Source organism: Oncorhynchus tshawytscha, linkage group LG07, assembly GCF_018296145.1.
Source record: "Oncorhynchus tshawytscha isolate Ot180627B linkage group LG07, Otsh_v2.0, whole genome shotgun sequence".
Taxonomy (NCBI): Eukaryota; Metazoa; Chordata; class Actinopteri; order Salmoniformes; family Salmonidae; genus Oncorhynchus; species Oncorhynchus tshawytscha.
Window position 1 is genome coordinate 52,830,699 of NC_056435.1, and position 12,582 is coordinate 52,843,280.

A 12,582-nucleotide genomic window follows, 5' to 3' on the forward strand; every position below is an offset into this window, starting at 1 on the left:
CCGCTACCTCTCATTGCTACGGCGGTGGAATCATTCCACGGAGCGCGTTTCTTCACAAAACTGGACCTCAGGAGCGCGTATAATCTGGTGCGTATTCGGGGAGGAGACGAGTGGAAAACAGCGTTTAGTACCACATCAGGCCACTATGAGTACCTCGTCATGCCGTATGGGTTGAAGAATGCTCCAGCCGTCTTCCAATCCTTTGTAGATGAGATTCTCAAGGACTTGCACGGGCAGGGGGTGGTAGTCTATATTGATGACCTCTTGATTTATTCTACCACACGCGCCGCGCATGTTTCCCTGGTGCGCAGGGTTCTTGGGCGACTGCTGGAGCATGACCTATACGTCAAGGCTGAGAAATGTGTGTTCTCCAAACCAGCCGTTTCCTTCCTGGGTTCTCGCATTTCCAGCTCGGGGATGATGATGGAGTGTGACCGCGTTAACGCTGTGCGTAATTGGCCGACTCCGACCACGGTAAAGGAGGTGCAGCGGTTTTTAGGGTTTGCCAATTACTACCGGAAGTTTATCCGGGGTTTTGGCCAAGTAGCGGCGCCCATTACCTCACTGCTGAAGGGGGGGCCGGTGCGTTTGCGGCGGTCAGCAGAGGCTGATGGAGCCTTCAACCAGTTGAAGGCACTGTTCACTGGGGCTCCCGTGTTGGCGCATCCGGACTCTTCGTTAGCATTCATAGTGGAGGTGGATGCGTCCGAGGCTGGGGTTGGAGCCGTGCTGTCTCAGCGCTCGGGCACGCCACCGAAGCTCCGTCCCTGCGCTTTCTTTTCTAAGAAGCTGGGTTCGGCGGAGCGGAACTATGATGTGGGGGACCGGGAGTTACTAGCTATGGTAAAACCCCTGAAGGTGTGGAGACACTGGCTAGAGGGGGCTAAACACCCTTTTCTCATCTGGACTGACCACCGTAATTTGGAGTATATTCGAGCAGCGAGGAGACTGAATCCGCGTCAGGCTAGGTGGGCCATGTTCTTTACACGTTTTAGATTTACGATCTCTTACAGACCAGGTTCCCTCAACACTAAGGCCGACGCGCTGTCCCGTCTCTATGACACCGAGGACCGGTCCATCGAACCCACTCCCATCCTTCCAGCCTCTCGGCTGGTGGCCCCAGTGGTATGGGAGGTGGACACGGACATCGAGCGGGCGTTGAGGGTTGAACCTGCGCCTACACAGTGTCCGACTGGTAGAAGGTACGTACCGCTTGGTGTCCGTGATAAGTTGATTCGGTGGGCCCACAAACTACCGTCTGCGGGTCATCCGGGGATTGATAGGACGGTGCGGGGTCTTAGGGGGAAATACTGGTGGCCCACCTTAGCTAAGGATGTGAGGCTCTATGTCTCTTCCTGTTCGGTATGCGCCCAGAGTAAGGCTCCTAGGCACCTTCCTAGGGGGAAGTTACAGCCCCTCCCGGTTCCACAACGGCCATGGTCCCATCTCTCGGTAGATTTCCTTACTGATCTTCCCCCATCTCAGGGGAACACTACCGTTCTGGTCGTTGTGGATCGGTTCTCTAAGTCCTGCCGTCTCCTCCCATTGCCTGGTCTCCCTACGGCCCTACAGACTGCAGAAGCTCTATTTACCCACGTCTTCCGGCACTATGGGGTTCCAGAGGATATCGTCTCCGATCGGGGTCCCCAGTTCACGTCTCGGGTTTGGAAGGCGTTTATGGAGCGTCTGGGGATCTCAGTCAGCCTTACCTCTGGTTATCACCCCAAAAGTAATGGGCAGGTGGAGAGAGTAAACCAGGAAGTGGGCAGGTTTCTGAGGTCGTATTGCCAGGACCGGCCAGGAGAATGGGCGAGGTACTTCCCGTGGGCAGAGTTAGCCCAGAACTCTCTTCGGCATTCGTCCACGAATATGTCGCCATTCGAATGCGTACTGGGCTACCAGCCGGTCCTGGCTCCGTGGCATCAGAGTCAGACCGAGGCTCCTGTGGTGGAGGAGTGGGTACAGCGCTCTAGAGAGACCTGGCGGGCAGTCCAGGATTCTCTCAGGCAGGCCAGTGAACGGCAGAAGAGAGACGCTGACCGCCACCGCAGCGAGGCCCCGGTGTTCGCACCAGGGGACAGGGTCTGGTTCTCGACCCGAAACCTGCCCCTCCGCCTGCCCTGCCGGAAGCTGGGGCCGCAGTGTGTGGGGCCATTTAAAGTCCTGAGGAGGATAAACGAGGTGTGATATAGATTGCAACTTCCCTCTTATTATCGTATTAACCCCTCGTTTCATGTGTCTCTCCTCAGGCCGGTGGTAGCTGGTCCCCTACAAGACAGTGAGGTACCGGAGGTCCCTCCACCCCTCTGGACATCGAGGGTCCCCGGCGTACACAGTACGAGCTATTCTGGACTCGAGACGCCGGGTGAGGGGCCTGCAGTACCTCGTGGACTGGGAGGGGTACGGTCCGGAGGAGAGGTGCTGGGTACCGGGAGGGACATTTTAGATCCTTCCCTCTCGAGGGATTTCCATCGCCTCCACCCGGATCGCCCTGCGCCTCGTCCTCCGGGTCGTCCTCGAGGCCGGGTCGGCGCACTGCGGGAGCCGCGCGTCAGGGGGGGTACTGTCACGAACCTCGCTGAAGATGGTGCTTCTTCCTGTTCGGGCGGTGCTCGGCGGTCGTCGTCGCCGGCCTATTAGCTGCCATCGATTCCCTTTCCGTTTGTTTTGGGTTATTGGGTAATTGGTTACACCTGTTTTGTATTAGGGTTTGTTTGTAGGGTATTTAAGGGCACTAGGCCCGCTGGGTATTTGTGCGGGCTTGTTTTTGTTACTCTGTGTTTGACGGTGTGATTTATTAGTGTATTTATTCTCCGGACTATTTTGTCCTGTTGTTTGGACTGGCAACTTATATACGCCCTGTGTGTTGGCGTGACTGTTTTGTTGCGCTGGGGAATAAATTTGAAAAGAAAGACTGAACCCTGCTCTCTGCGCCTGATTCCACCCACCACTCCTAGTCGTAACAGCTTGTGCAACTGCAAAACCTCAGTTGACAACTATCCCTTTTCCATTAAATGGAATTAATTCACCTAAGGGAATGGCCTGTATAGTAAAGCTATTCATGAAAGCAGGAAGGCCAGATAACAACAGTTGTGTGGATTTGCACTATTTATATCCACATGTTCCTCTGAAATCTAGGCTTCCTCCTTTCACAGTGACAAGAGGAGATTATTACTGTCTGGCCCGGTATAGTGCTTATGGGAAATATGTAGGGGAAGTCAGTACCTGCAATGTGACAGAGAATATTACTACTGATGGGGTGCTTAGTAATTAGGCAGGATGGTTGAGTTCTGGGGATTTCAGTAAGATAAGGATGCCCAGGGCTGATATCTGGTGGTTGTGTGGGGGAATGACGTTGTGGCCGATTTTACCTGCTAATTGGACAGGGATATGTGCATTGGTACATTTGGGAATGCCTTTTACACTCATTCGACACCATGACATGAAGTTGGCTACACGGGAGAGACGAAGTATTCCGTCTGGGTCTTTTGATGAGAGAATTTATATTGATTACATAGGGGTTCCACGAGGGGTGCCAGACGAGTTTAAGGCTAGAAATCAGATCTGGGCAGGATTAGAGTCAAGTATTTTTTGGTGGTCCACTCTCAACAAGAATGTGGATTGGATCAATTATATCTATTATAATCAACAGCGCTTCATCAATTATACTAGAGATGCAATAAAAGGATTAGCAGAACAGACCGAAGCCACCAGACTAATGGCTTGGCAGAATAGAATCGCGCTAGATATGTTATTGGCAGAAAATGGTGGGGTTTGCATGCTGTTTGGGTCGATGTGCTGTACATTCATCCCTAATAATACAGCTCCGGGTGGATCGGTGACCAAGGCCTTGGCTGGTTTACACACCCTAGCTCAAGAGTTGGCAGTGAACTCAGGGGTGGATACTTCTTTGGCTAATTGGGTTGAGAGTGTGTTTGGAAGATGGAAAAATGTTGTGATTACTGTGTTATGGGCTACCTTCAACTGTGTGACTGTGTTGGTCTTGTGCGGATGTGTTCTGATTCCGTGCGTGAAAGTTCTCATTTCCAGGACTCTGGAGAAATCAATGACGATTCAGATGGTGAGATATGGACCCATTCTAAGCTCTGACCAGTGGAATGATGAATACAGTACCCCGGTTCCAGTGGAGGAATCCGGTTCTTTTAATTATGAGGAGCCTATGTTAGACGAGACAACATTTGATGTTTAGGAGATTTAGGTTATTCATATTTCAATGTATGAACTGTTTTGAAATGACGATTGTAACGAAAATCCTGATAAGAAGTGTTATGATTCTGATGTAGGTTAAAACAGTCACGGGCGTTGATTATGTACATACGTGTATTGGTTTGTCTTATTCTTAGGATATCATTGAAGTTTTCTTTTAGTGTTTCATGAAAGTATGAATTGTTTAGTCATTTTCAGGGTGGATTGTTGAATTTATTATGGATTTATTATGGATAAATGAATAAACAATATCCCCATTTTAAATAGAATTGTATCTAGGTAAACTTAACTTATTAAACTTGTATGTTTAATAGACAATATGAGTTCATAAGAAGAAATTGTGTGACAGGACAAGGAGTAATAAAATGTTAATGAACACCATTACAACTGGGCAGGAACAAATGGGTTGTGGACTGCGTAAACACATAAGGTCGTTAGCCTATGGTTGACCCAACTGAAACTTAGCTCTGGGGTTTTTAGATAAGGCAGTGAGTGCATTCCTAGGGTTTCTGTTAATTAAAACTGTCAGTTCAGTGGTGATCGATAATGTTAAGGGGTCAAAAGTTATCTGGGAGTGTGTTAGTAAGTTAGAATGAACTTTTCACCTTACTTTGTCCCGGTCGAGAGGAGGGGGTTCGGTTAAGGCAGTGAAATGACGTCATGATCTGTATATAAACTGATGCATGTGTTTGAGTGGTAGCGTGCTCCGAGAATAAATTCTATTACCTATTATTTAAAGACTGGTCTGCGTCTATTTTATGTAAACAAGAAATCTTACAAATTCTCATAAAATAGATGAAGGGCTTTCAATTGATGAAAGCACATTGGCATAATTAAATTATATTAACAGTTTGAAATTCACTGCTCGACTTAGAGATCAGAGATGAGGTAGTCATTTAACACTTATTGCACACAGAGTGAGTCCATGCAACTTATTATGTGACGTGTTAAGCAAATTCTTATTACTGAACTTATTTAGTATTGCCATAAATGGATTTGAATATATGTATTGACTCGATACATTTTCAGCTTTTCATTTTTTATTAAATAAAAAAAGTGTAAACACATAATTCTAGTTTGACAATATGGAGTATTGTGTGTTAGCCAGTAACACATCTAAATGTAATCCATTTTAAATTCAGGCTGTAACACAACAAAATGTGAAAAAAGTCAAGGGGTGTGAATACTTTCTGAAGGCACTGTAAACTGCCTCTACCCTCTGTTCTATTGGCAAATTTGCAATCACTGTAAAACAAACTAGACAAGCTCCGTTCAATTGGACCTGAATAACTAATATCCTATGATTCACAGAGTCGTGGCTAAACGAGGACATAGTTCATAAAATCTCTTTTTTATACATAGGCAGGATAGAACAGCAGTGTTTTGGAAATGCAAGGGCGGGGCTGTGTGTCTCTTTGTTAACAACAGCTAATTGCATGGTTTGTCTACATAAGCTGGTTCAAGCATTCAAGACATTACCCTGAAGAAGGCACAGTGATGCTGAAACATTGGCGTTTTATCCAATAAATTATTGGGAGTTTATTATAGTGTGTGACTCTATTTTATAGTTAACAGCTGGTGTCTGATCTCTAATATTAAGGAAGTCTCGAGGTTCTGCTCGCCTGAGTTAGAATACCTCATGATAAGCTGTAGACCATACCATTTACTAAGAGCGATTTCATCTATATTTTTTGAAGCTGTCTATTTACCACCACAAACTGATGCTTGCACTAAGCCAACAAGAAAATACTCATCCAGAGCCAGCGCTCCTAGTGATTTTAATGCAGGAAAACTGAAATCCTTCTGACAAATTTCTACCAGCATTTCACCTGTGCAACTAGAAGGGGGAAAAAACCTCTAGATCACCTTTGCTCCACACACAGATGACGAACAAAGCTCTCCCTAGTCCTCCATTTAGTAAATCTTACCAAAACTCTAGTCTCGTGATTGTTATTTACAAGCAAATACTCAAATCAAATCAAATGTTATTTGTCACATACACATGGTTAGCAGATATTAATGCGAGTGTAGCGAAATGCTTGTGCTTCTAGTTCCGACAATGCAATAATAACCAAAAAGTAATCTAGCTAACAATTCCAAAACTACTACCTTATAGACACAAGTGTAAGGGGATAAAGAATATGTACATAAGGATATATGAATGAGTCATGGTACAGAGCGGCATAGGCAAGATACAGTAGATGGTATTGAGCGCAGTATATACATATGAGATGAGTATGTAAACAAAGTGGCATAGTTAAAGTGGCTAGTGATACATGTATTACATAAAGATGCAGTAGATGATATAGAGTACAGTATGTATATATACATATGAGATGAATAATGTAGGGTATGTAAACATTATGTTAGGTAGCATTGTTTAAAGTGGCTAGTGATATATTTTACATCATTTCCCATCAATTCCCATTATTAAAGTGGCTGGAGTTGAGTCAGTGTGTTGGCAGCAGCCACTCAATGTTAGTGGTGGCTGTTTAACAGTCTCTCGGTCCCAGCTTTGATGCACCTGTACTGACCTCACCTTCTGGATGATAGCGAGGTGAACAGGCAGTGGCTCGGGTGGTTGTTGTCCTTGATGATCTTTATGGCCTTCCTGTGACATCGGGTGGTGTAGGTGTCCTGGAGGGCAGGTAGTTTGCCCCCGGTGATGCGTTGTGCAGACCTCACTACCCTCTGGAGAGCCTTACGGTTGTGGGCGGAGCAGTTGCCGTACCAGGCGGTGATACAGCCCGCCAGGATGCTCTCGATTGTGCATCTGTAGAAGTTTGTGAGTGCTTTTGGTGACAAGCTGAATTTCTTCAGCCTCCTGAGGTTGAAGAGGCGCTGCTGCGCCTTCTTCACGATGCTGTCTGTGTGGGTGGACCAATTCAGTTTGTCTGTGATGTGTACGCCGAGGAACTTAAAACTTACTACCCTCTCCACTACTGTTCCATCGATGTGGATAGGGGGGTGTTCCCTCTGCTGTTTCCTGAAGTCCACAATCATCTCCTTAGTTTTGTTGACGTTGAGTGTGAGGTTATTTTCCTGACACCACACTCCGAGGGCCCTCACCTCCTCCCTGTAGGCCGTGTCGTCGTTGTTGGTAATCAAGCCTACCACTGTCGTGTCGTCCGCAAACTTGATGATTGAGTTGGAGGCGTGCGTGGCCACGCAGTCGTGGGTGAACAGGGAGTACAGGAGAGGGCTCAGAACGCACCCTTGTGGGGCCCCAGTGTTGAGGATCAGCGGGGTGGAAATGTTGTTGCCTACCCTCACCACCTGGGGGCGGCCCGTCAGGAAGTCCAGTACCCAGTTGCACAGGGCGGGGTTGAGACCCAGGGTCTCGAGCTTGATGACAAGCTTGGAGGGCACTATGGTGTTAAATGCCGAGCTGTAGTCGATGAACAGCATTCTCACATAGGTATTCCTCTTGTCCAGATGGGTTAGGGCAGTGTGCAGTGTGGTTGAGATTGCATCGTTTGTGGACCTATTTGGGCGGTAAGCAAATTGGAGTGGGTCTAGGGTGTCAGGTAGGGTGGAGGTGATATGGTCCTTGACTAGTCTCTCAAAGCATTTCAAGTTGACCGAAGTGAGTGCTACGGGGCGGTAGTTGTTTAGCTCAGTTACCTTAGCTTTCTTGGGAACAGGAACAATGGTGGCCCTCTTGAAGCATGTAGGAACAACAGACTGGGATAGGGATTGATTGAATATGTCCGTAAACACACCAGCCAGCTGGTCTGCGCATGCTCTGAGGGTGCGAAGCGAGGCGGCCATCTCTGTCGGCGCCGGAAGTAATACAATTTGATTTGATTTTGATTTGATTCATTAATAAGTGCATCTATGACGTCACCCCCACAGTGAACGTATGTACATATTCCAACCAGAAGCCATGGATTACAGGAAACATCCATAATGAGCTAAAGGCTAGAGCTGCCACTTTCAAGGAGCGGGACACTAACCCTTACGCTTATAAGAAATCCCACTACGCCCTCCGACAACCATCAAACAGGCAAAGCATCAAAACAGGATGAAAATAGAATCCTACTAAACCGTATCTGACACTCATTATTGAATATGGCAGGGCATGCGAACTATCACGGATTACAAATGGAAGCCCAGCCATGAGCTGCCCAGTGACAGGAGCCTACCAGACAAGCTAAATGCCTTATATGCTTGATTTGAGGCAAGCAATGCTGAACCATGGGTGAGAGCACCAGCTGTTCCGGACGACTGTTTGATCACGCTCTCTGTAGCTGATGTAAGACTTTTAAACAGGTTAACATTCACAAGGCCGCAGGGCCAGACAAATTATAAGGACACGTAATCAGAGTATGCACTGACTAGCTGGCAAGTGTCTTAGATTACATTTTCAAACTCTCCCTGATACAGTCTGTAATACCTACATGTTTCAAACATAACTATTGTTCCCAACAATGCCAAGGTAACCTGTCTAAATGACTATCACCCTGTAGTACTCATATTTGTAGCCATGAAATGCTTTGAAAGGGTGACACCCTGGACACCCAGTGAAGAGGCGACTCCGGGATGCTGGCCTTGTAGGCAGAGTTGCAAGACAAAGCCATATCTAAGACTGGCCAATAAAAATAAAATATTATGATGGGCAAAATAACACAGACACTGGACAGAGGAACTCTGCCTAGGCCAGCATCCCGGAGTTGCATCTTCACTGTTGACGTTGAGACTGGTGTTTTGCGGGTACTATTTATTGAAGCTGAAAGTTGAGGACTTGTGAGGCATCTATTTCTGAAACTAAACACTAATGTACTTGTCCTCCTGCTCAGTTGTGCACCATGGACCCCCACACTCCTCTTTCTATTCCGGTTAAAGCCAGTTTGCGCTGTTCTGTGAAGGGAGTAGTACACAGTGTTGTACGAGATCTTTAGTTTCTTGGCAATTTCTCACATAGAATGGCTTTCATTTTTCAGAACAAGAATAGACTGATGAGTTTCAGAAGAAAGTTATTTGTTTCTAGCCATTTTGAGCCTGCAATTCGAACCCACATGTGCTGATGCTCCAGATACTCAACTAGTTTAATGAAGGCCAGTTTTATTGCTTCTTTAATCAGCAGAACAGTTTTCAACTGTGCTAACATAAGTGCTAAAGGGTTTTCTGATGATCAATTAGCCTTTTAAAATGACAAACTTGGATTAGCTAACAAAATGTGTCATTGGAACACAGGAGTGATGGTTGCTAGTGATGGGCCTCTGTACGCCTAAGTAGATATTCCATAAAAACAATATCTACACTATATTTCTTATCAATTTGATGTTATTTTAATGGATGAAAATTTGCTTATCTTTCAAAAACAAGGACATTCCTAAGTGACCCCAATCTGTTTTATTTTCAATAAATTAGCAGACATTTAAAAAAAACTTATTTTCACTTTGTCATTATGGGGTCTTGTGTGTGGATGGGTGAGAATTTGTTTTATTTGTAATCTATTTAGAATTCCATCTGTTGTACAATAAAATGTGGAATAAGTTATTGTGTATGAATGCTTTCTGAAGGCACTGTAGTTGCTAGCAGGTGTAAATAAAACTAGGTCAGTGTGATAATCTTTATTCTTTAATTAGTTTAATTAGATTATTTAGTCACAATAAGCCCTTTCCTTTATCTGAGGTTAAGATCAATTAACAAATTAGTTCCTAAGCCAATTTAGCCAATTTTAGACCCAATGACATAGGGACCCAAAATGATATAAACCCCCCTACCTGGACAACCTAGCACAGGCAAGGTTGACAGCCAGATCAGATCTCAGCTTGTCTTTCTCTTGCATTCGTTGGATATCCACTGAGCGAAGATGCAAAACGGCACGGAAGGAAGCAACTTCTACATCCCCATGTCCAACAGGACTGGGCTTGTAAGGAGTCCTTTTCTATACCAACAGTACTACTTGGCGCCTCCATGGCAATACTATTGTCTTGCTGTCTATGTATTCTTCCTGATCTCTTTTGGATTCCCCATCAACGGTCTGACCCTGTATGTCACAGCCACAAACAAGAAGCTAAGGCAACCCCTTAACTTCATCCTGGTCAACTTGGCTGCAGCTGGAATGATCATGGTCCTCTTTGGATTCACCATCACCATCACATCTGCTGTCAATGGTTACTTCATCTGGGGACCATTGGGCTGTGCTATTGAGGGCTTCATGGCTACACTTGGAGGTAAGAAATAAAACAAATACAAGGGAATCTACTTCAGTTTAACCTGATTTAAAATAATGTACTGTACTCAAAGTTAGAACTGAAATAAATCAATTTGATTTGAAATAAATGACTTCAGATTGTGGTTTCATTCCCCAGGTGAGGTTGCCCTGTGGTCTCTGGTAGTGCTGGCTGTCGAGAGATACATTGTGGTCTGCAAGCCCATGGGAAGCTTCACGTTCACTTCCACCCATGCTGGTGCTGGTGTTGCATTCACCTGGATAGCTGCTCTGGCTTGTGCTGCTCCTCCACTTGTTGGCTGGTCCAGGTAAGCTGTAACCAGTGTAGAAACATTAAAGTAACATAAAATGTTATTCACATGCTATTCAAGTCATGCTCCATCCACCACCAATCCTACTCACTCATACACAATGATAATATTGTGCATTTCTATTTATCTTAGGTACATCCCAGAGGGCATGCAATGCTCATGTGGACCTGACTACTACACCTTAGCCGAAGGCTTCAACAATGAATCATATGTGATCTACATGTTTACCTGCCACTTCATCATCCCAGTCTGTTTGATCGCCTTCACTTATGGAAGCCTGGTCCTCACAGTCAAGGCGGTAAGCGGCTTTTTACACAAACAACATTTATCTAGCTGTTCAACATAGTGGTTATTGTATACAATGTAGGGGATAGTTCTCCACTCTGATGTCTTGATTATCTTAATTTTCAGGCTGCAGCTTCCCAGCAGGACTCAGCATCTACCCAGAAAGCTGAGAAGGAAGTGACACGTATGTGTGTCCTGATGGTTTGTGGTTTCATAATCGCCTGGACCCCCTATGCCAGCCTTGCTGCCTACATCTTCTTCAACAAAGGAATTGCCTTCAGTGCCCAGTCCATGGCTATACCTGCCTTCTTCTCCAAGAGCTCAGCTTTGTTTAACCCCATTATCTATGTTCTGATGAACAAACAGGTTGGTAACAGACATTTTTTTTCTCTTCTTGGAACACTGAGTTTGACCTAGCAGCATTAGAATAGATTTTTTGTTAAATGTATTTTGACTTGTCATGCTCATTACTTTTCATTCTTTATACATGTTTTACATTTTCTACTTACTCTTTGAGTTTGACCTAGCAGCAACATATTATATTGTTTGTTTAATGTGTTATGCTCATTGCTTTTCATTATTTTCCCTCCCAGTTCCGTGGCTGCATGCTGGCTGCTGTAGGGATGAAAGCAGAAGAAGATGAGACATCTGTGTCAGCAAGCAAGACAGAAGTTTCTTCTGTGGGACCTGCATAGAGACTTTCCCTCATCATGCACTTCCTGCCCTCTGATTTCTACCTTTGTCTAATTCTGTACAATACATGGACTGTTTTTGAAGACTTCTACGAATTGGACATTATGTGCTGATTATTTAATTTACTCGTAGCAATTGGACTCCATAACAAACTCAAGAACTGCATTTTGCTGCATATATTCCTAAAATGAACTGATGTAAACCGTTTTTATTATACGTTTACTGCAGGTTGTGACAGAATCAGGGCAGTGTACTGACATCTAATAAAAAAACAATTATTGTTCTCTTTGCTCTCACCTCAGTCAAGAGACAACTTCCCAACTGGAGGGCTATAATTTACGATGGTAACATCTAAAGGCAAGCTCAACAATAAGACACAACCTAGTTTCTACAGTTCATAAGGAACACGAGATATTACGCAAAACCTCTCTTCACTAACACTGTGTCATTCTGCACGGTGTCACTCAATTAAGTTGAGATTGGATCACAAGATTGTATTTTTATGTTATTGTGAGGATAGCAATTATTTTGCTGGCATGTGTCATCATTTAATGTAAATATTTTATAAATAACAAACAATTGTGGTACTAGATAAATAAATGCATGCATAACAAAGACTTCTTTGTTGTTGTGATATTCATTTGACAACTGATTTCCAATCCTACCTTCATTCATGTCCAGTGGGTAGTAAGGGGAGAGTTGAGCCATTTTTTGCATTCAGCATCACTCCATTGGAAAATCACAGTTTTCTACATATATTTTATAATGTTGTGTATCCCTGGAAATAATCAGGATTTATGTACAAATTACAATTTTGAAGACATAGCTTGTCCAAAAACATTGGTCTCTTCGCAGTTTTTTAGCCGCGAGAAATTTCTCAACTTA

The 12,582-nt window shown here is 44.7% G+C and overlaps 1 protein-coding gene across 1 annotated transcript; it reads left to right on the plus strand.

The window, feature by feature from the left end:
* Positions 1-9,964: 9,964 nt before the first annotated feature.
* Positions 9,965-12,314, plus strand: LOC112254821 (green-sensitive opsin-like). Its single transcript, XM_024427708.2, has 5 exons — positions 9,965-10,409; positions 10,548-10,716; positions 10,852-11,017; positions 11,131-11,370; positions 11,598-12,314. Exons 1-5 carry the CDS (start codon positions 10,046-10,048, stop codon positions 11,697-11,699), a joined length of 1,041 nt encoding a protein of 346 aa, XP_024283476.1. The 5' UTR covers positions 9,965-10,045; the 3' UTR covers positions 11,700-12,314.
* Positions 12,315-12,582: the final 268 nt, after the last annotated feature.